Raw genomic sequence first — 26,731 nt, 5'->3', positions numbered from 1 at the left:
GGCCAGCACTTCATGCTTGCCCCCAGCCCCAGCCAGCTTTCACCTTCCCCAGGCCGCCAGCTGCCACAGCAGCTACACATAGGCCCCATGGGCCAGGGGTTTTTTCCTGGCCCGGAGAAACAGAATTCTTCCTCCTGGCTGGCCCACGGCCCCCCAGCTGCCACAGTGCGAGGCTCAGGGAGGAACAGGGTCTGTGTGCAGAGCACCCTAGTGAACGGTGCCCAGGCCAAGAGAAAAGGAAGGGGTGAAGGGCAGGTTCGCAACCTGAGCCTACAAAGTCACCTACCGACAGTGCAGGATCGGGGCCTTAAAGCACACCCAGGAACAAGGGCCTGCCCCTCCTCCCGTAGGGGGTGCGGTGGGAGGGTATGAATACGTCCACAGTGCTGGGAGTGGCCAGGGTGCTCAGGGGCCCACAGGGCAGGGGCAGGATATAATGGCTCCATTTCTGTGCCAGTCATATGGGGCAGGGGAGGGGGGCAGAGTGCTTGACTATGGAAAATTCCCAGCAGGAATTCTAGGCCTCTCCATGAGAGCCTCCTCTCCCCCCGCAGCTGGGCTGTGGGGCAATACAGCAGCTCTGCGCCCACAGCCGGGCCATGGGGCAAAATGCCTGCAGCCGGGCAGTGGGGCAATACACCGGCAGGCCAGCAGTGGGTTGAGGCTGCAAGAGCCATGCGCTCATCTCACCTGAACTCCAGTGTGGCCAGGTCAATGCCCTTGGTCTGGTTACTCCTGCGTGAGCCCCATCTCCTGCTGCCAGGCGGGCAGAGCGCTGACACCTCCAGGACTCCAGTAACAGCTCTGCATGGCGCTCACCCACCCCAGGAACTGAGCCGCTCGTTCTCTGCATGAGGAGCGGGGGCCAGGGGTGAGCAGGAGAATGGGGCAAGCTCACTGCTAGGCAAGGCTGGGGTGGAAAGAGGCAGAATCCTCAAGGCAGATAGCCAGGGCCCCGGGGAGAGGGCCTGGCAGGGGAAGGGTTAACGCTTGCACAACCGCCATCCAATGGGCAGGCTCGCCCTCAAACAAACCCATTATTTGCTAAGTAACGAGGGGGGCTGATGCAGAGCCCATGCAGGGGGGCTCCAGGAGACACTTCTTCCCTAGCAGGGAAAGGCACCTGATGCTGGCACTAGGCAGCCTTGGGGCTGGGGCCTTGGCTTTAGCTCTTCTCTGCCTCCTAGCCAAGGAGCTCTGGGGGCCAGGCCGGGGGCCGGCGGGTGCAGGCGAGGAAGAAGATGGGGACGATGTCATTGGGGAGGAGGGGCACGGGGCAGGGCGCTGCAGGCTCATCTGCAAACCCTCGGCCCTGGCCCAGAGCCTGCTGAGGAGCCTGCAGCGGGGCGCTGCCCTGCAGAGCGGGCGCTGGCTGTGGAGGACCTGGCCTCAGCTCCAGACCATGTTCCAGCTCCTCTTCCCCCCTGCCCACCAGCCGGAGCTGGCCCGGGAGCTCCTGCAGCTGGCTGATGGGGGTCTGGTCGCCCTGGACTGGGTCCTGGGGCCCCGTGGTGCCGGCAAGCGGAGTAGAGCGACCACTGCCTTTGGCACCGCCCCGGTGCTGCTTGTCCTCCCCAATGCCTCCGGCAAGGTCACCAGGGGCGTCCTGCACCTCTGCCTGCTGGCCTTGGAGCAGGGCTACAAGCCTGTCATCTTCAACCGCAGGGGGCACAATGGCAGCCCGCTTGCCAGCCTGAAGCTGCAGGCCTTCGGGGACCCAGGCGACCTCAAGGAGGCAGTGACATACATCCGTGCGCGGCAGCCAGGTTCCTCGCTCTGTGCTGTGAGTGAGGGCTCGGGCTCCGGCCTGCTCCTCTCCTACCTGGGGGAGTGCGGCTCCTCCAGCTACCTGGCTGCAGCAGCTTGCATCTCGCCCGTGTTCAGGTGCCAGGAGTGGTTGGAGACCGGGTGCCCCTGGCTATATGAGTGGAGTCTGCTCCTGCACCAGAAACGAGGCCTCAGCAGGTGGGTACTTTCCCAAGCCCCTCCCCTGCCCCTCTTGGCTGCACTTCTTCAGGCTGAGGTGGCAGGAGTGCAGGGCAGGGAGGCGGCCAGAACAGGGACAAAGTTCTTTGGCAGAGCTGGGGTGGCGTAGGGCAGGCTCAGGGTAGATTTGAGGATCCCAGGGGTGGGGTAACAAGGGGCTGCAGATCAGGCTTGCGGGGCACCAGCAGGTCAGCACATGGGAAACTTGCTTAGCACCAGCCTGCACTTTCACAACCACATTAACTCATGCCTGGCTGGATTGGGTGGATACGGAGCCATGGGTGAGGGGATAAGACGTGCAGAGGCTGTGCAGGTAGCACGCGGGCGGGAGCCGGGAGGTCCAACAGATGAGAGCAGCTCAACAGCAACACTTGCTCCTCTGAGCACGGAGGGAAGCCCATCTCGCTGCACTGCGAGGAGCCAGAGAGGCAGGGCCAGCTGACAGCCCCTGCTACACGCCCTCGGCTCGGGCAGCAGGTGGGGGTTGGGGGAATTGTTGAAAGCAAAGTCACCTCGTTCCAACGCTGACGGGCACATTAGAAATGCCCCAGACCCAATTTAAAACCTTCAGTCAAAACTCCCTGGAGCCGGGCAGCAAGGGAAGCTAAGTTCACTGCCTCAGCTAGTCCCAAGCCAACACCCACCAGCCTGCCTGAGTTTGAAATAGTTCTGCTGAAGCTTTATGTCTCTGCCCAGAAACCCCCCCTCAGCTCTCCACAGAGATAGATCTGGCCTGGGGCAAGCTGCTCAGCCCAGCCCCGCTGAGGGCTCCTGGCACCAAGCTGGTGTATGACGGACTGGTCCGGCGCAGTGGGAATGGCTATACTGGTATAAAGGTGCTTTGCACCAGCCCAGCTCGTCCCGGAGGGGAGGGGAATAAGCTACACAGGTGTAAGACACCTTGACCCCTCTAGAACTGTGTCCACACCAGGGCTGTTACCTCAGAGTGACACCCCAACTGAGTTATCTGGGGAGGCTGTGTGTGTGTAGAGCAGGCCCTGGATGTGCTGCGGAAGGGCAGCCACGCCATCTCAAAATCCTCCCTTCTAGCAGAGTCAAGGCAAACAGCTTCAGAATGGCAGCAGGACCCTGCTGGACCTCACGGCTCCCCTTGGCCAGTCTGCTACTGGGGACACCTGATTGGGGCTGATGCTGCCTGTCTGCACCTCATTACCCTGAGTGCCCCCCACTACTCCTAGCAAGAGCCCCAGCTGCAATGCAGCCTGGGAACCATCAATGGACAATTCCAGGAACATGGAGAAGTCCAATGGCGCCGGGTGTTCCTAAGGGAGTGCTAGGGAGGCCATTGGGCCAGCTCCAAAGGGGGCACCTTCTTGGGGGAAGGAAGGAAAGTCACCACACCCTGGTAAGGGAGAAAGCCATGCTCAGGAGCCCAGCCCAGAGGCAGGCGGACACTCGTGCTCCTGAAGTGGATTGTTATTGCTGTTGTTCTGGGTTGCACGGAGTCCCTTGTCCTGTGCTCTACATCTGGGAGCCAGGGACTGGACAGGGCTCCATTGCCACAGGCAGCTGGAGAGCCAGGGATGCCCTGCCCTTAGGGGCAGCGCGTTGGGTGCCATGCTCACCGGGGGCGGTGGCGGGGTTCCTCACGCACAGCATGGCCTGCCCGCTCTCCATGTCCCACACCCTCATGCTGCTGCAGCCTCAGCCTGCTGCCATGGAAACCAGAGCCATGTACGGGAGGCCAGGTGCTAAGATTCTCCTTGTCGCTACGGTTTCCAACCCAAGTGACCCAAATGACAAACGAGTGAGAAACTGCGGAGCAACGCCCCCTCCTTTCCTGCAGCAGGAAAGGGCTGGACCCACAGAGCCCCCAGGCCACCCCTGCCCCAACAACAGCTGCCATGGGGCCCTTCCGATCTGAACGGGCAGGGACTGCAAAAGCAGAGGCATTAAATGGCCACATGCACCCGCAGCACAAACTGTAGGTTTGGGTGGCATGGGCTAGAAGCAGGGCACCCTGGACCCAGCTGCACCCAGCTCCCCCGGGTAGGGCCCGGGGAGGATACAGAGAGGAGTTCAGAGGTCTTATGCAGACTGGGTGTGCCCCAAAACAGGGGCGAATGCACACAAACACCATGGCCCAGTCAGGCATTTGTAACATGCCCATCACCATGGTATCTAGCACCCCTGCCATGTTGTGGCTTCAGGCCCCCACTAAGCCAAACAGATTAGGCACTGGAGCTAGGATTCAGGAGCTCTTACCCCAGAACCGCTGCAGGACAGTACCACTAGCCAGCTATAGCAGCTGTTGGACACGCGTCTCCAGCGTGAAACACTTGAGAAATCTGAGAGCATCCAGCAGGGGGCAGCGATGTTCTGGTGAATGAGAAGGACGCAGCCACTCCATGTGAGCCGGGCCCTGGCCTGTTGCCTCTCTCCTCCTAGGTATGCCACCGCGCTGGCAGAGGTTGTGCAGACGGGCAGGCTGTTCAGGAGCCGCTCACTCCGGGAATTCGAGGAAACCCTCTTCTGCCAGACCAAGAAGCACCCCATCTCCTGGGATGCTTACTGGGATCGCAACGAGCCCCTCCGGGATGCGGACGAGGCAGCCGTCCCGGTCCTGTGCATCTGCGGCGCCGATGACCCCGTCCGGGGACCTCCGGCCAGCACCCTCCCCATGGAGCTCTTCCACAGCAGCCCCTACTTCTTCCTGCTGCTGACGCCGCACGGCGGGCACTGCGGCTTCCTGAGGGAGGGACCCTGCTCCTGGAGCCACAGGATGACGCTGGAGTACTTCCTGGCTGTCGCCGAGTTCTTCCGGGCAGAGGAGAGGCTGAAGGGGCTGCACCGGTGCAGGAGGGGCGTCCTGCGGAAGAGAGAGGCCTCCTCCACCGCCTGCCACCTCCAGATCTTCAGCTGGCAGAGGTCCTACACGAGGTAGCGCCAGGGAGGTGCTGCGACTAGCGCCTCTGCATAGCGTCCCTGGGAGAGGCTGTCCAAGGGCCATGCGGCAGCGCTGTAGTCACCCCCCGTTGCACAGCCTTCCCCAGCCCTCTTGCACGCTCACACCAGGATGGCAGGCGCTGCACACAAAGGCCTTGCCGTCCCCTCCCCACAGGAGCAGACCGTCGAGAGCCCATGGGGCTGACATGACTGGTGTGTTCCCACCACATTAGAAATGGCCCAGGCTGTGCACGGCTAACTGATCCTTCTGCCTATGAAACTCCACTAGCACACACACTTCCCAGCAGCCAGCCTGAGCGTGCTGGGGTGGGAAAGCGCCCCCAGGTCAAAGCAATCTCATTGTGCCCCTGCCACGGGAGGGCGCCGTGCTGCTGAAGGAACAGCGTTTGGGGGAGATGCAAAGCCCAAACCCTGATCCTCGGGCACTCTCCTCCTCTCCTCACCTTTCAAAACCTGCAGCAGACGCTCCATGTACTAAAATTACTTTATTACAGTTGATTTTTTAACATTTCCTTTGCTCTGTTACAAAGGATACTTACAAACAAAATATTACATACGACCTTATTTTCTCTTCTCTTATTTTCTGACAACTTGGTAACAGCTTTAAATGCACAATCTATACAATTAATACAGGTTATATATGAGCGCTAATGTATGTTGAACCAGAAGGATACCAGAATACTGACAATATACTGTACAATAAGCCTTATCAGTTAGTGATTGTGGCATTTTCTACCAAAAGGAAAATGCACACCTGTAGACTCACCCATCCCAGCTGGTGCAAAACAGAAACACCCTGTTTTAACCCTTGGTAATCCATCCCTGTAGGAATTGGGCCTGGAAGTCTCAGGCCTCTGTTCAGTATAATGGCATGCGGCAGCACCACCCACGATAAAGTGATGCCCGGCTCCTGGCCTTGCTTTGTTAAAGCCACGTTTACATCTCCACTCCCGATGCCCCAGAATGAACGAGCCCTCTACTGGCCAAGGACAGAGGCTGGGGCCTTGGGAGAGTTCTTTGGTCACGACCTGAAAGTTGTTAGGGAAACAGTTGGGGGAGAGGGGGAGGAGGGGAGCAAACACATTAATTGGTGTCTGAGCATCCCTCTCCCCACTCGCACGTTAGCAGGCACACAGCAAGGGGTGTAACAATGACCCCACAGGTGGCAGTCGAAATGAACAGTTATTTTAACTCCCACTACCATTGTGGGAACCTGGCTACCCACTGCAGTCCTCAAGCCAGCAGAGTTCCCACCGCAGGTCATGGCAGCTGTGCCTGTGTCAGGGCTGTGGCGAGAACATGAGGGACTTAGGGTAGCTCTGCAGCTATCTAGTTAAAGCCAAGCTTTGTCTTTGTTTTGCAACCAAAGCCAGATTTGTGCTGCTACAGGTGTGCACTTGCCCTCCTCCCCATGCGTTACCTAGAACTGATAAGGTGACATTTTTATTTTCTTTTAAAGCAACTGACAGTGAAGCATTTTTAGACAACGGGCAAAAGACCAGGCATTCACCTGGAAGCTGCAAATGGAAAATACACCCCCCCAGGTTCACCCAAAAAGTGTGGAGGAAGAATATCCAAGAAAGTAAAAATGCCAGGTTCAAGTTAAAATTTCTTTTAGTTTACACAATACTTGTGCAACAACCAAACAGACGCATGCTGGAAATCATGAAAACAAAAGAAAAATTGATATACAAATTTAAACATATAAATAAGATATCTTGCTGACTGGGTAGAAGAATAAATCGTTCTGGGTTACAAAAAGATTATACATTCAAGACGCTCCGAACCCAGTGGGATAACTTATGTTAAATTTTGTTTAATAATTACGTTAGAATTCTCAAGTTGTTTTTAAAGTCTTCACAATACAAGCAAGCTATTTTAAAAATATACACTATACACACCTCACACAACCTTCTCCTACCTTCTTAATGCAAGTTGTGCTACGTCTCTTGTGTACGAAACCAAGGGGGCTCTGACAGCTAAAGTCCTCCTGGCAATCCGGCATTTCATAACTATTCGCCTTAAGTTTTTAAATGGGTTAATGATTTCCATGGAATAACAAATAGGAATTTTAGTAGCAACCCAAGTGTTAATAAAAACTTCAGGCATTTACAATTTCAGTCGGTATAGCCTTTTGTTTATGTAGTATGCACTGTATTGTTGATTGTTAGTGTTAATTTATTTACATCAGACCCACCCCCCATTTGACGTTGGTTTGATCAGATAAAGTATCCATCTTCTAAAGCAAGCTGGGTGAGAGCTGAGAGGGGTTAGGAGAAAAAGGAAGGTTGAAGGAAAGGAAGCAGGTGGATTTTGAGTGCAGAAACCACACCACCATCCATGCCTCTCCATCTCTGCATTTCCTGCCTTCCTTGATCCTGTCAGTGTCTTGAAGATTTCACATCCCAACAGCCTCCGGGGAAACTTAAACATCTTCCAATGACTGGTCTCTCTAGTGGTCATGAACCCTCTTTCTTGTAGACCTCTAGCTCTCAGAGCTATTCCAGGGTTGCAGATTTCCCTACGCCATGAGATATTCAGTGAAGGTGGGATAAGTGAGGTGTGTGAGATTATTTCATTCATATGCAATCCAAGGGAAAAGACTCTCTAATTTAGTAATGAGTGTTGAAAACAAAAACTACAATGCAAGCAAGCTGTAGCCTACATTTCAACCCACATAAGCATCTGCAAGCAAGGCAGTGGGAGTACACCCACCAGTCTGCAAGGAGAGCTGCTCAATAGCAGAAACTGTCCCCCATCCCTGCATTCTCCATTCCTTGACCGCATGCAATTTCTAGGAGCACACACCATGCCTTGCCTATGCATTTAGTCAAGGGAAACTTAAGCAAATGACCATTTCCAATCAAGAATTTGCCTCCAATGCTTTCAGGTGGCCCTAGTCTAACACTGCTGCCAAGCCATGCAAAAGCAGCGATTACATACTTCAGTTCATTAACAACTGTGTGCTCATTTACAAACTCTGCTGAGCTCAGAGTTGCCATAGAAATGTGTTATACTGGCACTAAAGCAGGCAACGAGCTTCATAAAATTAATTTCTTCTCCAATGGTTACATGCTCTTTAGATTATCCTGACATCAAACACTTTCGGGAGGTGGTGGGGAATATGTATTTTCTGTACAATTCCGTAAGTAAGAGAAAAGGGTGCTGCTGAAAGGGACAGCGAGAAATTGGACTTGGTTTATGTGAGTTTCAGCCCCAGAAAAAGCTCCAAGCCAACACTTCTATCCTTTGCACTGTCCACATCATCGCACTTTGCATTTAGACTGAAAGGGCAGAGGTTTTGCATACACGCATCTAAAACCCAGGGGACCCAACTTAAATGGTGAATATAAAAGATATGGATCAATCATGGTTTGTTAGTTCCAGAAGCATTTCCACCTGGACAACAAATTAAGTCATTATTCTCCCTTATCTCCCCCCAGCCCTTACAATATTACAGCATGAATCCTTAGTGTCACACAGGCAATTTAAGGGGTTAGATGCAGGCTGGGCTACAGCTGGCAATGACAGTAGCTCCTCTCTAGTTGGCACATACTGTATCTATAAACTTTAGTACAAAAACTTAAAAAATACAGGAACTAGGTCAATTTGTTAACTACATATTTACAGATAATTACAATATTTTCACTCACAATCATTAAACCAACTGCCAGTGAAAATGCGAACGGTGCATGTTCTGAGGTACCCGTACCAGGAGCGGTAAGTCAGGGGACAGAAGATACCCCTGATTTTGTGCACATTGTGTGGTGGTAACTCCCATCTCTCGTTGGCAGACCACCTCCAGACTTGCAGGCTAAGTGTGTGTATTCAGCGGGGCTAATCCTGGATTTACAGAACATGGTTAGATGGCAGATAGGTGGGTAAATGTAGCTCCAAAAGCACAAGCATTCAGAGGCCCACAGCTTGGGCCAGCTGCTTGTTTGTTGCTGCTGTATGCGTTATTTACCCAGCCCTCTCTAGCTGAGCCAGGCTTTCTTCCTCCAGCATTAGCCAAGGGTTGGGAATGGGGTATCCCAGGCATGTGAGTGGCCCTGACAGGCCCAACTGGTTGAGTTCTGTTACACAACAGGAATCAGCGTTATCTGTGTCTGTCTATCTTTTGGAGTAATGTTTTAATAAAACCATTAAGTCAGCTGGCTTCTTCCCAGATCTGACAGCCCCCTGCACACCTAAGCACAGTCTCACAAACATTTCTCCACTGGCTCTTACGGAAATGAATCCTGACAGTGCAAACTCAAACGAACACAGCAAGACATACATCAATCCCAAGTTCTTGCTACAGGCACCAACCTTTCTTAAGGACACAAAACCCACTTCTAAGCTCACAATCTGACTGGAGTCCAGGGGAGTGCGGGGCTGGAACCGTCCCATGGTTTTTAAACCAGGAGCATAGACAGTTTTAAAAGAACAGACACTCCTGCTGACAGTTTAGGGAAACCAAAAGCTTGGAGGAGACGCTGAAAAAGAAAAGTTACAAACCTGCTTTCAAAGGAACCACATTACTGAGAGTAACTATAATCCACAAGAACAGGTGTTTGGGGGCTTCCCTTTGGTATGTACACACCACTGCCATGAGTATCCACACACACCAAGAGGAAGACACACCTTATGCATGGCATGCTGTTACGCTAGCGAGGTCTGAGACTGCAGGAAAACCCCCCACTAACAAAGGAGATGTCCTTCATATGAGCAACTCTGACCCAACACATGCAGGAACAGACCACCTCTCCCCAAACTGCCAGAAGCCTCACTGCTATCCAAGGGTGGATGGGGTGGGGAAGAGAGATGCCAGGAATCTGCAGAAGGTTTCCAAGCCTAGAAAATCAGGTTCTAAGGGCTGATTCTGTCCAGCTTGTACCCCATCATTCAGAAGCCTGCAGCATTATGTGGGCACACAGAACTGGCATCAAGGAAGAAAATGATGCTGTTCCCATCACAGTGTTCACTGGTGGTGGGGAACCAGACTTAGAGACACGTGCCCAAGCTCTGGAAGGAATGGGTGGGGAGGATAAAGAATGGAGCTAATAAGAAGTAACTTCACAGTTTTATCTTATGTTTTGGCCTTAGCTTAATGCACAGGGAACAACAACAAAGGTGCAGAGAGCAGTGTTTATAGTTAGTGGCAGCTGAACCAGAAATATAGAAGGTTAATGAAGACTATATGGGGTTTGTGATCTTTTGAGATGAACCACTCCTAGGGATTCTTAGCTCAGACTGCGGAGCATTTCACTCTTATGTACCACTGCCTTTCCTCCCAGCACACTGATTCCAAGCATATGGCAAACAGCACCAGTAGCTCCCCACGCCTCTTCCATAGTGCTACGCAACCTTGCTTTCTGCGCTGCCTTCTAACTGTGCTATACCCTTCATGAGCGCTCGTCCCTCCTTTCACATGCCCGCAGCAGCTACAGAACCTTCCAACAGCCTGCAAAACACAGGGCAGGATTTAAACCAGGGCTTGCTCACTCCTTTCAACCCTTGTGCACTTCTGCTCACATCCTCCCCCTAACACAGCCCTACTGCACAAATTGTCCTGTCAGCTTATCAGCTGAGGCACTGCTAAGTGCCCTGACAGAAATGCACAGCATGAGTTGTGTGCACACACACAGAGTATATAAATATATACAAATGAGATACCATAAGATCTCTCTCCAGAGAGATGTGCGTATTTAACAGAGTAACAGTAGGTACTGATATAATACAATTTATTTTCGCCAATGAAGAGTGGACAGGATCAAGGTTTTGAGTTCAACAGGCCATTTTCCCCTTTGTGATAATAATCAGTATTATTCCAGTATCCACCATCATGTACTCTGTGCACTGTACTGACAACGAACTGAGGATGTACTGAAAGTACAGCAGCTCTAGTCTGCCCCAAGGCAGGACTTGTAGATAAGAAATGTCCACGGGGACTTCCCCATTCAATGCTTTGTTACTGCACAGTCCCGTGTTTGGTTTTCAACCCCTTTGTAGTTTACAGGTTAGACTGAATGCAGGTGAAAGTTCCAGTGTTGTGTCCAAGGAATTAAGTGCACAACATTCAATGGGAACGGGAGAGGTGGCCTCTATTTTCTAGACACCACAACAAACAATGGTCCCTTGAACTGATTTTAATTAACAAAACCAAAACAAGTCTAATAAGATTAAAGAGGTGAAAAATGCCAACTCTCCTGCTATTGCACCTCTGGACTAAAATGTAAGCAGAGTTTAAGGTCTCTGCAAAGGGGAAAAAAACAAACACACAGAATAATATACTGTAGATGTCAAGCTGGCACCAGTATTTTAAAATACTGTCATAAAAATTGTAAAGTAATATACACAGACATTTTCCCAGTGTTAATCCTCACATAGAAGATGGAAAACTATCATCTTGCTGAGACACTGGGAGTAGTTTCCACAATTTACAAACAACAGTATTTTTAAAGCCCTGGTTGGGACGTGAGTGGGAAGGAGGGTACAGTACAGCGCGGTGGCATGAGTGGGAGGGAGGGAGGGAGGTTTCAGTAGACCACGGTGTGTGAGAGGGAGGGTACAGTACAGCGTGGCGGCATGAGAGGGTGGGTGGGAGGGAGGGTACAGTACAGCGCGGCAGCGTGAGTGGGAGGGTTCAGTACAGCGCGGCGGCGTGAGAGGGTGGGAAGGAGGGTTCAGTACAGCGTGGCAGCACGAGTGAGAGAGTACAGTACAGTGTGAAGTACTTAGTTTTAATTTTTTTAAAATGGAGTTTGCAAACTGATTCAGAAAGTGTTTGCGTCTCTGGAATATTTTGATTCTATGTTTATACATATATGTCACAAAGCTTTGAATGCGAGATATATGATATCTATAACATATACATTATATATACACTAATTTACCTCCTCATATACCTCCACTACACAATATGAAGCAATTCCCACAGATTACAACAACTGAGTAATTGGGAAACATCTCTTGAGATCAAACTCATTCGGAAGGTAACTTCTGTTCCCCACATGTACACACAGAGACACACACATTTATACCAGTTGATCTGAATCAGTTTTTGCAAACTATTTTAATTAAAATATTAACTCATTGGAATAGTCCAGGTCTGCACATGATATACATGTAAAAATGGTTACTACATAATTCCTTTGGACACAAAAAAGCCAATATGTGATAGACATCATTTGGGTCCAGCATTTAATTATGCTTTACATTACACAAATAGATGGTTTGAGGGAACTCTTCTTGAATTAGCTCAATTTAAGCCAGAGACTTTGGCCAAATTCAAAGCATAACAGAAGCAAAAGAATGAAACTCCTGAATTTTAAAGTACAGTGCCCATCACTGCTACTGTCTGGGATTATGAGGGGGTGAGAACCCCTAAACATTGCATATTAGCACCATGCTGTGGATACACCCTCCAAGGTGGTAAGGTCCAACATAGGTGTTTGGCTTTTGATTTTTTTTTCTTAAAACAGGAAAATGAAGGTGATTTTCCTTAATTTCATTTGAACATTTTAATGCAAAAGAACAGCTAGAAGAGAAAACATCCATCCCACACAGAGATGTGTCTCAAGGGGAATAAGGAGTCAGAGAGTTCATCTTTGTCCCAAACATACCTGTCCTACAGGATAACCAACCGGCGTATTCCCCAGCGGCTCCACCACCTCATCCCAAACTTCTGTGAACACGGTTAATACTACCAGGCCGTGCCAAAGGGTAAATCAAATGTATTTTGGTATCATGTTTATCTTTGTTCTGAGTGATATGATATACCGAGACACTGGAAATCCTGAAGTTTGGATTCACCAGACATTGGCTAAGAGTTAAGGATCTGGAGTGGATTTTAATTTAGTTAACAAAAGAATGTCACACTGTTGAGAAAACTGAACAGCAGTGAGACACTGGAGTATTTCTATATAAATATGTCACATGGACAAACATTCTTGTGAGCCCTATGAACATGTTAAACGCAAATCCTAGAGTTAGCAGCTAGTGTTTTCTTCAAGATGATTAGTGTGCAAGGAAAGTAATTTACAAAGAACTCTGGCTGGTCTGTCCCCAGGAAGAAAATCTTTACCTCAAACCAAGCTTAATCTACCTATTCTCATCTGAATATCATGGAGCTGACCTGCCCAGAACTCCCCACCACTGGTACTAGTCTTTTACAACACTTCCCACTTCCAGCATTAAGGGTTGAGACGTAGCCACAAAAATCATTCCATTTATTTTCAGACTCCCTGACCTTTTTAATTAAATTTTTTTTAATTTACTCCCCAACATCTTTTGCTCCCTTTCAGTAGTACAGCAGCTCTGATAAGAGCCATCTGGAAATAGTGCTTCCTACATGTGGTGTGACATGCTACCAAATGATCACAAAGTCTCAATGGCCTGTAAAGTTGTAAAGTACTGCGGCAACCAAAATAATACAAAGGAGCCTCACATGCAGCAAGACCTACAGTGGTGATGTAGGTTAGTCAGCAGCTGGTAAAGAGTCATTGGCTCAGCTCCTCCTGGTACACTATGGCAACTAAACATTGAAACAGTTGGCTACACTCAACATGTAAACAGGAAATTGCAACAAGCCAAAAGGTAATAAATTGGTGTATGTAACGCAGTAATGAAAACCCCGGTCAATGGCATTTTGTGACTATGGCATCTTTCAAAATACCTCTGGCATTTCAGATTGATTGGCTGTAAGTCCAAGGTTTCTGAAGAACAGAGCAAAAGAACTATTTAGGGCTCCAAGAATTATTCTGATGCTTAGCTAAGGTGAGATGTCACAGTATTAGCCATTCAAGCGCTCTTTTATTATTTATGCTCTTCTTCCCAACCTCCTCCAAAGCATGACACCCCTGCCACCAGCACAGCCAGGGGAGTGCAAAGATGCTAAGCTGGATTTTAAACATTTCCAGCCCTCCCCCTGCACACACATCTACCAGTGTGGTGCCCAGGAAGCTGCCCTATGCCCTTGGAGAAAGCTCAACTCTTAGTGCAATAGAGTGTGCGCACTCGGGTGGCAAGGGTCTGTGTTGATCCCTGTCATCTCAGCAAGCAAAGCCTTTCCTCTTGCCCCTCTACCTCACCTACAGTTCCTTTAATTCCTCTCTTCCTGAGGCTACACCTTGAAATGTGGCCAATTTCATGATAAACAATGGGCAGAAAACACAGCTGCTCCTCTGCCAGATAGTGACTTATTTGCAGCCCACCTGGTCTGCTCAGGTGGCTGGTAAGAAGTTTGGACATTAGCGAAGGTTTGAACTCTTCCCACCACTCTGTAGGGAGCGGGGGGTTAAAGCAGTCTGAGCCCTTGTGCAGCTTCAATGCCATAACCAACAGCCAACTTCTCTGACTAGTTGCATATATGTCTTAGATCCCCTCCCCAGGCCCCCCCAAAACATAAAAATTAAAAAAACAAACCCTGCAGCCAAATACTATGACATCCCAGTTAGTAGACACAAAACAGAGCGCTTTACAAAATGAATACAATACTCCATGGTCACCCAGCATCACGCTGCAGTCCCACACTGAGGAGGCTGCTGGGACGCATCTGTAGGCAGTTTCTGTTGGCAGACAGCTCTGGTGGAATTGCCACCCGCAGTTCCTGTTTAAGTTATGTATAAGACATGTGTGAACCATTGGATATTTGTGAAGTAACACTTGTGCTCCTGCTCATGCCCTGCTCCGTCCGTCCCCCAGAAGCAGTCCGCCTCAGAGCCTGGGGGCTGTTGCGGACCCCTATAGCACTACCTCGAGGTACCCCTTGCATGGGCCCTGAGGGGTGACCCCATGGCTGGGGTCCACCTTGCATTGGATGGCCCCAAGCTTGTGGTGGGCCACCCATGGGATGACCCCAGTGAGGTCCCGCACCCCCAGTAGGATTGTGGGACCAGCCAGAAGCTCCCGGGTAGCTGTGGCTGAACGCCTCGGGGGAGAGATTAGACAGAACCATGTTACTGAAACCTAGCCTCATGCTTTCTGAATCAAAGGCTTCAATCTCGCGGGCTTGACGCTCCAGCAGGCTTCGTATCCGTTCGGTGCGCTCATTCTGCAATGCCAGCATCTCCTCCTCAATCTGAGGGAAGGAAAGAGAAAAGGGAGTCTGTAGCAGCAGCACACCATTAGAGACACAGCAAGCGCAACCAGGTTCATTGCAAGGGTGAGTTTACATATCCATGGCCTTGCTGTTCAGCCAAAGACTAGATCAGCTGCAGGGGCCAGATGCACACTCTCCATTATGAAGGCAAAATAACAATCTGGAGTTTCTCGGACATGTGGACCTGGGCGCAGAAAAGTGAGAGGGGCTGGACAGCAGGGCTGGAACGCAGGTGTGAGGAGTTCCACCATCCTATTTCCTGGTGTTTCACACATTACATTGGGGCTTCTGGGATTCAAATCCAAAATTGAACCTATGTCTTCAGAAGCTCAGATTTCAAATCTAAGATGCAGCAGCAAAATCTACTGCTCACCCCCTGACCTAGGGACAAGGTGCTTCAAGCAGAACGACTGCATGGTCGTCAGTCACCTACCAATGCAACTTCAACTGGTCTGAACTGTTGTAAGCTGAACCTAGTGACAACAACTCTCCTCCAGAATGGCAACTTGCTAACAGACCTGCCTGCTTTCCCCTTCAGAGCTAGTCTTCCAATTGGTTTTGGCTTATGTTCATCACTTTGATCTTACTCGTTTCCTAAATTGGTTTCTAATGTCTCATTACCCTGCTGCTCTCTCTTACATGTGATCAACGGGGCTTCTTCCCTCTTCAAAAACAAAATAGTAACATAGGTGGAGATATCTGCATTCTGGCAGATTAGCAGCTGGATGATTTGCAAATGACCAACGGAGTTGGGTGCGTCTCCAGTCATGATACGACACTGTATCTCTTCAGTAAGAACATCGCAAATCACTTTTTAATGGCCCTTGTGCAAGGCATGGACATCAGCCATTTAGGCACAGGGAATATGATGCACAGGCCTCCTGATGGCCCCTGGCGCAAGGGTGAATTTTGGCCTGCAATTTATTATCTCCTCTTGTGGAAATTCCTGGAGTTAAACACTCAGACCCAAGAATTGCTCCATTATTTCTCCATGCCACTGAAGAGCCATTATTGGGCTTGGTCACAAAGAATGAAGGGAAGGGAAAAAAAGAAACAGACTCTGCTTGAACTTTGTTTGCATGCTGACATCTCCACTTCTTTCAGCAACAACACTCCAACATGAGACAATCTCTCTCACCCCGGAGGGGTCCCAGGACTCCCAAGTGCTGGAGATTAACACTCATTTGCTTGTAAGCATTCTCAGGGCATTTAATCAGGGAATATGTACAGTAGTTTAATCTAGAATTCAGGAAACAATCTGCTCCAGCATGAGTCATCACCTCCACCATTTGGGGTTTGAGATGCTGCCTTTCCTCACTTGCTGATTTCTTGCTGCTTTGAGAAGCAGTGCGGGCCCTACTGAGGTAAAGGATCTAGCTCCCTGTGTAAGGCTTAGGCCAGGTAGAAGCTAGACAGGCGGCCAGCTCACTCTGCCTAAAATCCACGGAGCAGCTGGCTGACAGCATATGCCAGAGAAGAACATCTTTTTATAGGAAATTTTTCAGTCCAAAAATTTTAGACCAGTTCTAATCACTAAAGCACCATAAGCATCTATAAGGCCACACTGTCCTTTACACCACCCTGGCAATGTAAAGGAGCCTTGATTTACACCTCTACCAGCTGCTCTAGGCACCCGAACCGACCTGCCTGCACTACCGGGAAGGGGCACATGACCACTCTTTGTGGCTTCCCTTTGCTTTCCTGTCAGAAGTCATTTTTCTGTGGGGAAGCAAAGAAATCTGGGGGGCGGGGCGGGCATGAATTCTGCGCACGTGCGGTGACACAGAATTCCCCAAGAAGTAACCTTCAGTGTTGGAAACTCTAGCATCACCAACAGGAGAGAACTGACCAGGTTAGTTTCACTGTCAAAGCTAAGAGGGGAACAAGGAAGAAAAAAAGCCAGACGTGATGTATTAGGGGTCTGTTTCTTATTAACACAAAAAGGGGCTTTACAATAAGTAAGAATCAGGCTCTATATTCCCCCCCACCCCGCCCATTTTTAAGAGCCTAATAATCTCTTGAATTTAGACAGCAGCATCCATCTAGAAAAGTGCAAAGAGCTTTACAGACATTAATGAATTAAGGCCCATCCTCTCTGTGAACTAGGTAAGAAATCACCCCTGTTTTATAAGTGAGGAAAACAAAGGCACACAGCAGAGAAGTGGCAGTGCAAAGTAGCAGAGCTGGGAAGAGAACCTAGGTGTCCTAACAAACAGTCTTGTATTTCAGCCACAAAAACAACACAGGAAGAGGTCGTTTTTTTAAAATTGTTGTTATTAGTTGTGTCTTTTTAACACATAGGGGCAAAGCTGCTCCAAAGAATATTCAGAGAAGGCTGACACAATGTAATCTTAACTCATCTGCCTGTACCTGGATGGTGAAGCTCACATGGCTGGCTGCTCAATCCCTTAGATATACACCTGCCACGGCTGAGCAGTGCCAGCTGACTCAGGTTCACGGGGCCTGAGCTAAGGAGCTATTCACCTGTAGTGTAGATGTTCAGACTCAGGCTCTAAGTGAGATGGGAGGGTCCCAGAGCTCAGGCTGCAGGCCAAGCACAAACACTGTTTGTGAAGAACGATCCTGTTTTGTGAAACACGGATATTCAGGATCCTTAATAAATCTATTTACTCACAATTGTCTGCATTTGTGCTTAGCAAGGCTTCCAGACCCTGCCCAAACTATTACAATCAATGCATAGTTTATTTCTATTTCAGAAGTAACATTGCCTTAAATACAACATAACAGATACGTGTGACACTGCAGGTGATGCCATCGTGAAGTCTGAAAGTTAAAAAACAGAACTTAGATACAATTCAGTTGCACATGTGGACTCGTACATTTCATTGTGTTAAAGCTACATCACCTAGAGTTGACATAGAAATTCAGAGGGTCTTGCTGGGTGAGGTACTTGAAGCAGCATGAGAAGCATATTATACATCTAGATCTTTAGAATGTACACTCCCCATGTGTACAGGGCAAAGCTCATTACTGACACACAAGGAAACTTACACCATTGGAAAAATGCCAACTGAGGAGGCTGGCGATGTATATGCCTTTGCCTTCATCCAAGCCACATACACTGCTCAATTCCCAGAGTGATGGGCACCATCATACAATAAATAGCGCTCTTCTGGGAAGGGGCCAAAGCTCTATGTACTTTGCTAGAGACAACCAATAAAAATACAGAGGCATTTTAAAATCGACACTTGTCTCCAGTCGTTAAGTCAAAGCTTCAGTTAGCCTGCATCGTATCACATCATTGTGCATCAAAAGGGTCAAGATAGCCCACAACAACTGAAAGGACGACCCTTTGAGAAACAGCACATTCCCATTTATTCCACATGGGTCCCCATTTTTTTCCTGGGTGGCCACTAATCAGCAGTAACTCCAACCAGGCAGCCCAAGGAATGCAGCCTCATTGTTAGCTCAAGCTTTGCATTTCTCTGCTAGCTGTTAATTATATGCATTGTGCATATCTGTGGTATACAGGCTCTTGCTGTTTGAACCACTTAATTTTGTTGCTACAACCCTACTTTAAAGGTGGTAAGTGACTGAACACATCACTGTAAACAGGCACATCAGTTAAAAAAAAAAAATACTGGAGGATCTCTTGGCCCTGAGAACAGTTCTGACAACAGAAGCCAAAGCAAAAGGATGCCAAGATCTTATCTTTCTCATCCCTGAATGGAGCTTTGCTAAACTTCCTCTCATTGTAATTGAGGCCAAAAGCCGATCACAGGGATCTTCCACTCAAGTAGGCTTTGGATCAGGCCAATAACGAATAATTTGCATTGAATTCATTTTTGGCTAATCTGTCCTCCTTTAAATCACTGGCCTAATTTCAGCCTCTAATGTAACTTGATGCCAGACTTTCTCTTGGTTATGCGCAATGCAACATCAGAACACGTCCGAATTGCACCCACAAAACTGAGTGACTAGCAACAGACTATTACACACATGCTTCCAAAAGATACATCTCAGACTGCACCACCAAGTAGCAATAGTTACAATACAAATATTTATTCGAAAGCAGGTTCCAAGAGTACTGCTGTGTTGTAAACTGTTAGTTTTTCAAACTGACATTTTAATGGGAATAAAATAAATGTAACACTGAAGTTTAGAGGCATATATTACACCAGAAAGTCCTACACAGTAACTTAGTTTCCACAGACTTAGCCACTTGTGAAGATTCAGTAACCTGCAAAAGGGCCATTGTTAAGCAGAAGATGCAGCTTTCTTAGACTAGTTTTCCCACTGCCCATTTGATGAAGCAGCATAATTCAGATGAGTAGTCTTTGCTGGCTGAACATACATTGGTTACTCTGAGAGAAGCAAGCAAGTATAACTTACTTCTATGCCACAAATGTATCAACTGTCAGTCAGCATCAAAATTACGATGTCTGACAACCCATGGGGTAAGTCAACAGGGGAAATTCTACAGGACCAAGGCCAGGAGCATATTTCTCTTTGCTGTGACATGCTTAGTATGCGGCCACAATACACAGTTTCACAACCCAGATTTGGTGTAGCACAGGGAGGCATGCTTGGTACGGGTAAGCAATTCTATACTAAACTCTGGAGTTCAGTGGATTCTCTGTTTTTGTGTCTGGCTGCTCCAGCTTGTAATGGGATTAGGGTCAGACCTCTGGACTTTTTAACTATGATTTGACTATCATGTTTCTTCTCAATGGCTGTCTAACTTTAATCAAAGTCATTTTACGGCGGTATCATAGCTGGGTCTTCATAGACTTTTAATGGAGTGAAGCTGCATACAACAAACATTTCTGTTCCGGGTAGCCCCCATCACAAACCTGTGCTGTTGCACTCTACCCTTTCTACTTGAAGTTCACTATTCCCGATACCAGAGAAACTTATAGAAACTCTCCTTTGCTGTGTTACATCTTCCCTCTCCTGAACTTGGAGAGAGAATCCACTGCCGAGGGACAACGGAGAGAACGCTGCTTTTCCCCTTCTACCTGAAGACACCATCACAGCAGCCTTCCCTCCATCAGTTAGAACTTGATGGAGCCCTGCAGTCCAGCCAGGAGGAGGAGGTGGTCATGGAGTTCAATACAAACGGCTCCCCTTTCACCATCCAAGGTCCAGGCACACTGCACCTCAGCCCTACTATGTGCCACAGCACTGTCACCCTGAGCAGACCAGGACCCCATTCTCCCTATCGCTATCAGTGATGGGACAAGAGGAACTCCTCCACTGACCAGTATGATGCCATTTTGCCTCCTAGGTGAGAGAACCCAGGGAAGGCTCAAAACCAGTATTGTAGCATTGTCCTGTTAACATTAGCTTTTCATAGTCCAGCTCTTGGAACATGGCCAGTGCTGCCTGCGGCTCCCAGGACCCCTCAGCCGCCCTTACCTTCTGCTCCAGGAGGGCCCTGCGAAGGGACACCCTCTGCTCCAGGTCACGCAACTCCCGATCGTGCTGGGCCTCAGCCTGCATTTTGATTTTACTCTGATACGCATTCAGCAGCTCCAGCTCTTGCTGCAGCTGCATCTTCAACCCCTGGCACTCCACTTCTTGTGCCTCGTCCAGACGCAGCTGTGGGGAGGAAGAGACGGAGATGTTTCACGGGGCAGCCACTCGGGGACACCGCACGGGGGAAACGTTTGTCTTCTTACCAATGCAACTGTCTTCTATTGTATCCCCTTGCAGTGAGCAGGGGACACACCGTGACAAGCACGGGGCAGTAAGATGGCACTATTGCTGCAAGCTGCATGACAGAGTAGTCTCTAAACATTGGAGCTCTGGCCCCTACGGGGGGGGGGGGGGAGCTGAAGGCTGCCTAAACGGCACCAACATCCACAGCTCTTGCTTGTGGGAAGCTTGGAAAAACAAAAGTTCTCCCATGTTGCATACACGTGGCTAAATGGAATGCCAAATTTACAGTGCAGATTTACTGGATGTTTGCACAGAATCCTAGTTCGAGATGGGAAAGGGCTCCTAGCACATCTCCCTGCCAATGCGGAACGGTAACTAGCAGCACAGCTTAACGGCCTCAAACCAGTTACACAACAATGAGCTTTAACTCTCACCATGCCTATACTAAGGCTGTGTTACCCAGCGTGGGAGTGCCATTCCTGTGTGCAGAGCAGAGAGGGCAGGAAAAGCTGCATGAGCCCAGATTCACAACAGCTCCCTTGCAAATCTGCTCTTAAAGCAGTGGGCAGCTTCTTGCTTTCCTTCCTGCTCCCCAGTATTCCCCAACACAGGAAGCAATGTCAGGGCTGCAGGCTCAGGTAGCAATTTCCTCGTCCAAACTTCTATTCTCCGCTCCCACAGACTCAACCCCAGCCGGTAGACACATCGAGCTCAGCCTATGGAGCCATCAACATACCCTTCCCAAAAGCAAGCAGCATAAGCTTCTGGTAGGGTTGGAATGAGAGGAGAGGGTGAGCAAAGGCAAATAAAGAGAAAAATAAATTCAAGAGGAGAATGAACAGTAAAAGGAGATATAGTGGCCACTGTGCTAGGGCCTAGAGCAAGCAGTTATGATCAGCTGGGAGTGCACTATCTGCTGATCCGTCTCAAAGGGGTCTCCAAACGCGGACGGTTAGGAGCCACTGCACTAAGGATATGCAAAGAAAATTCTAATGCAGTTACAGCAGGGATCCAAAGTTTTATGCATATAGTGTAGTCATTCGTTAAAATGGCATTTACAAAGCTTTCAACGTTAGTGTCAATATCATTTCAGGTTTATATCTAGAAGCGTTTAACCGATTAAAAGGCCAGGTTGAAGTAGCATATTGGTGCTCCATAAGAAGCAGCTGAATTCAAAGATGCAGGCTTGGTGCAAACGCAGCCCTCAGATTAAAAGGAAACACTTACTATGCACCTCTGTCATGGTAACTCAGGACTGACTGAAGTGGGTAGTGAGTATTTCCTCTGGATTTGAAGGCTGCTTCTGCAGGATTTGAAGGACTAAGTCTGGGATCTGAATCTGGGTGCTGCATGTGTGGCAAAGGAAGAAAACAACCCTGCTGTCAGGGTGACCACAGGTCAAAATGCAAACTGATATGTTGGGCTGAGCATATGTATACTAGGTCTCAGAGGCACTCACAGCTTGTGTTGAGAGCATTTCATTGATGCTGTGATCGTACTGCTCAGCTAGGATGGCCAGTTTCCGGGTCTGCTCTTCCTTGAGCCGTTTTAGGACAGCTTTGTGTTCACTCTTTGGTGTGGTCTCCAGCAGGTGGTTTCTCAGTGCTTTGTACTGTCTGGTTTGGATCTTACACGTGTCCTGAAACTGCTTCTTTATCTGTAGTTCTTTAGACTAGAGAGGAGGAGGAAAAAACCCACATATGTCAAAGATGGAAGCAATATATTCAGTGATATTTCATTCCATATTCAAGGGTAGGAGTTCACAAATCCCACAAATGTATATGAATATAAAAAGTGTGAAGAGTAAAGTGATGAGCACAGAAGAGACAGAGATCATGCTGCTGCAGCTGCTTTGACATTTTGCTAGTTACATTTTGTTGGTGTGCAAAACAATTAGAATACAGATGACACTTTTCTACCAAAGCTCCAGACTACATACAGCTGTCACTACACAAAGGGACCCATTTGCCACTGGACTGGATTCAGTCCTTGGTGTTGCTTTTCAAGAAGATTTCTTGCATGATAGGAGTAATAGTTATTAGCCGTTAAAGCCTTACTTACACATGGATGTGCCTGGATTTATTGTTGTGAAAAAAGCAAACTAGCAATACTTTGTGTACAGAAAGAGATATTTTTTATTTAGGATTCGATGAAGGAAATTTGTATTTTAACCTCTGATGGTAGGACCTGACTTTCATAAGGGTTTGCAGTAAAGCATTATCTTACCAAGGAAAATTTGACCAATACTGGTAACATTACTTGGTTAGCAGGGGACCTAAATTTTACATTTGGAAGAGGGGGTCATCGTATGTAGTAGTATCATGCCTAATCTAATAAACACTTGAATACACAAGTACCCACCGGCCCCCTTCGAGGCACCTGCTGGAGACCTGAGGTCCTTCCTATGCTCTCCTTTTGCACCCAAAGCTCTGTGCGTTGTCAAAAAGTGTCAGTTAGTACTTCAAACAAAAGATTAGGAGTCATTAGATAGGGTTAAGTACCTGGATTTGCTACTGACTTGCTGTGTAACTTTGAGTAAATTAATTCTTTCTGTGTTTCAGTGTTCGTATCTGGTTCATCCTTACCTTCCTCACAAAGGACCTGTACAGTGCTTTGAGATCCTGAGCTGGGAGATGCTATATAATTATTACTATGGTTCCACCCTACCACCCTGAGCACTGGATGGGATTCTCTTTAGCCAAACAAGGAACAGCCTCTGAGATGTCGCAGCTAAGCTACACGTGGCATTTACTCCAAGAAAGGAAGATTAAACCTAGAAACGCTCCCAGCCCCTGACAGACTGGAGAAGAGCAAAAAGACTGGGAACAAAATCAGAGGTTTCAGCAGTGGCAACACAAAGCACTGACTCTGAGCTACACAGTCAGTCCCTCCATGGTTTTGATGTTTAAAGGTGCTGTAGCAGTAGCAGGCACTTGGGTGTGGGAATGGATTCCTGCCCCGTTCCATGGAGAAGCCCTGGCACCTGGACAGGGAAGACAGCTGCTTTTACTAGCACCTCCCGACTGTCAGCCACTCTACTAAGCAGTGCTGGAGTTGGTTCAGCTGCTTTGGAGGCAGATAAAGCACAGCATTTGTGGCTACCGAGAAGGGCTCTGTGGGAGCATAAAATAGCTCAAACCCTGTTCTATATTTCCTTAATACCTCACTGCCTAAAGGGTTCTCACAACAAAATTTTCGGTGGTCTCAGAGTGCGGCCACCAATTCTTGCTGGTGGCTGCTCTGACAATTTTTCCTAAAACACTTAATTAACTTCAGGAAAAACAAATAAATATGCACAAATCCACGTCCATAATTTATTTAGGTAGAGGTTTTTTTTACACACAATAATAAAAATCATGTACAATTGTTTCTATTCTTTACTGGACCTGAACAGAATAGAAACACAAATAAGGTGTCCCCCCCTCTTTTTTCTCTCTCTTTTTTTTTTTTTTTAAGACTTGCTAGCTAGCGAGTCTGCTGCTGTGAAAAGTAATATTTGTATGTTTGTTAATATCACTTTTCATAGCATTCTTACTCAGCCCTGGCAAGTCAGGGCACAAATTAAGCTCTGGATGGGGAAGCGAGCAGGGAGACAGCAGGAGTCAGGGATGATGGAGGGATGGGGCAGCAGCGGGAACCAGGGGTGATGCCGGGGGGGTGGGGAGAATTGGGAGGGGCAGTGAGCCATGGGGCAGTACCTCTGCTGGGGTCCAGAGCCACAGCCCCAAACCCCAAGACCGAAGCCTGCTGCCCACCACCCAGGGCTGAAGCTTGAGCCTCACCGCCCCCAGGAAGATGGGGAACTCACTGGCTGCCTGCTCCTCTGGCATTTGTGGCTCTGGAGAGGGCAGGACCCAACCTCTGTTGGTGGCCCTGGGGAAGGGGCCACTGCTTGCAACCCCCCCCCCCCCGGCCCCCCAAAGCTACTGCCTAGGAAGCCCTAATCACAAGAAACGCATCTGGTGGCCACATGTGAGAAACACTGGCCTGGTTTCCAAAGAACACCCTGATTCCCTGGTGCAGAATGCCTGCATGCACTCTCTTTCTATTCTGCTGACACACATATCACAGAGGGGAAGATGGGACTTTTACTCTTTCTAAATTAACCAAAAGCCATTTCCCTGCATGAAAGCCCTTCTGGCTGCTCTCCTTACCCCTGCCCTGCAGGGAAGTGCTTGTAGGTCATGCGTTTCTATCGAAGACTTGGTCACAGCTAGGGAGTCGCAATGCATTTCTCCTCACTTTCTGTGAAATTTCTCTTGGACACCAGACTTTATTTATAACTTTCCAATGCAAAGGCTTTAACAACAGGAAACAGAGGGAAGGGTAAGGTTTCCAGCCAGGTTTATGACACGATCATGTTGGCCTTGCATTGTGAGTTACCAGAAAGGGTAACAAGTAAGACACTCAGAATAATTATAACAGAGAACTTTTCATTGAAGGATTACTTCTAGTTACCATTCCTTCAGGAGCAGCCAATGACTACAAACAGACATCTGATTGTGAAAACCTTACTGCCAGTATAAAAGGAGTCAGTAAGCAGCAAAGGAGAGCCCTGTAACTTGGGCCCTTTAATAAAGGAAAATGTCGCTGAAGAGAGAATCTAGATAACAGCAGCCAATAAAACATGTCCATGCACTGTTCAGAAGTGAGGGAAAGAGTTAATTCTAGTGAACAGTTCCAATAAAGCAAGTATTGGACTTCAAGCACTATTGTTATTCCAATGGTCTTCACTATTAGTGTTCTGTGTACACAGATTTAGTGCTGGCAAAAGGTGCTGGACTGACTGCTCTGGACTCTGAAGTCCTTCATTAATCACAAAACAGGTAGAGCACAGGCAGGAGTGTAAGCTTCCCACACTCCCTGCCAGCATGCTTGAGCCTGTCCTGTGGGGATGACCTGTAAGGGAGTTCAGTCTCCTTGACCCAGTCAGGTTCCTTCTCTGCTGTAACTGCCAACCAGGGGCCAATTTCAGGGAGGGAATGAATATGGACACATTGTCTGCTTTTGCTTGTACCATATCCCCTTGGGGAGCCACAATTCATCATGTTAGCTTCAGAAGGATCAACCTAATCAGCTGCTTCAGTTTTATTGAGCTCATAATGCAGTACTGCTTCTTTGTGAAGTCATCAACTATTTCTGTGCTATACCCTTGGAGATTCTGAACACAGCGATCATATGGTCCCTTGTGATCAGCAGTCAGTTTTAACTATTGAATATTATTATGAGATTGATAAATCATTTCTTTTCACTGCAGAAGTACTATTTCCAAGATGGTTATTTTCCAGACAATTTCTGTCAAGAAAACAACCTACAGTTGGTGTGAACTGAGTCAGATGGGCAAATCACGACTCCCAGAGACCTAGAGCAACAAAGGAACCCCATGCTCCGTACGGCACACGGCGTATTCTGTTCTGGGCACAGCTGAAATCCGGGTGGAGTGAAGGGGCCTCCCTCTGCACAGGACCAGACAGCAATGTGAAGGGACTTATATCCCATTCACTAAGCACCTCACATGAGACAACGGGACTTCTATAGATGAAGAGAAGGGCTTATAAAGTAAATACTAACAGCCTCCACAACAGACGCACGACAGTTCTGCTCAGACACCAGCGTAAGCACAGGACAGAACGTGAGACGGGTTATCATTAAATTCTTTTCCCCTCTGATATTACATTGATTAATATTTTTTATTTGCATTTGCTTGTCCACTGACACTACTAAGGGGAGCACATCCATAGCCTGTAAGCTGGAGAGATTGTTCATATTTTATTTCCATGTGCAGCAGCAAAATTAGGCTTTAAAAATGATTACTTCATGATAGAAGGGCGGATTATTTTGGGCGGGGGGGGGCTGCAAGAATAAAAATATTTAAAATCCAACTTCTAATAGAATTTAACCCTTTTAAAACGGAAGCCGAATTGCAGCTGCTGAACAGCATCTTTTTAAAGAAGTGAGGGAATAGTGTAGTAGGGGCCTGCCTGCAACACAATTACAACCCAATAATGGGATCCAATTATTGCCAATACATATGGTGTAACAGGGACCTTAGCCATGTCCCATTATTTACGTAGCTCAAGGTATATGCATAGCCCCATACAGAACAAAAGC

The 26,731-nt window shown here is 48.3% G+C and overlaps 2 protein-coding genes across 3 annotated transcripts in view; one reads left to right on the top strand and one right to left on the bottom strand.

Moving 5' to 3' along the window:
- The first annotated feature begins 1,008 nt into the window (after nucleotides 1-1,008).
- On the top strand, nucleotides 1,009-6,786 carry ABHD15 (abhydrolase domain containing 15). Its single transcript, XM_038376076.2, is given in 3 exon segments — nucleotides 1,009-1,080; nucleotides 1,082-1,965; nucleotides 4,396-6,786. Coding segments are annotated over 3 exon segments (1,452 nt in total). The 3' UTR covers nucleotides 4,892-6,786.
- TAOK1 (TAO kinase 1) overlaps nucleotides 5,385-26,731 on the bottom strand; it is a 103,785-nt gene continuing 82,438 nt past the window's right edge. The window contains exons 18-20 of one of the 2 annotated variants that reach the window (XM_043499229.1): nucleotides 22,080-22,292; nucleotides 20,378-20,560; nucleotides 5,385-14,977 (exon numbers count right to left, since the gene is read on the bottom strand). In XM_043499229.1, coding sequence (XP_043355164.1) covers nucleotides 14,516-14,977; nucleotides 20,378-20,560; nucleotides 22,080-22,292 — 858 coding nt within the window. In that variant the 3' untranslated portion in view covers nucleotides 5,385-14,515. Of the gene's footprint in view, nucleotides 14,978-18,996; nucleotides 19,200-20,377; nucleotides 20,561-22,079; nucleotides 22,293-26,731 lie in introns of those variants that run through there. The other variant, XM_043499230.1, reaches the window with a different exon arrangement.

Source organism: Dermochelys coriacea, chromosome 17 (genome assembly GCF_009764565.3).
Source record: "Dermochelys coriacea isolate rDerCor1 chromosome 17, rDerCor1.pri.v4, whole genome shotgun sequence".
Taxonomy (NCBI): domain Eukaryota; kingdom Metazoa; phylum Chordata; order Testudines; family Dermochelyidae; genus Dermochelys; species Dermochelys coriacea.
The sequence above is the reverse complement of the archived record's forward strand: the minus strand, read 5'-3'. Positions and strand labels throughout refer to the sequence as shown.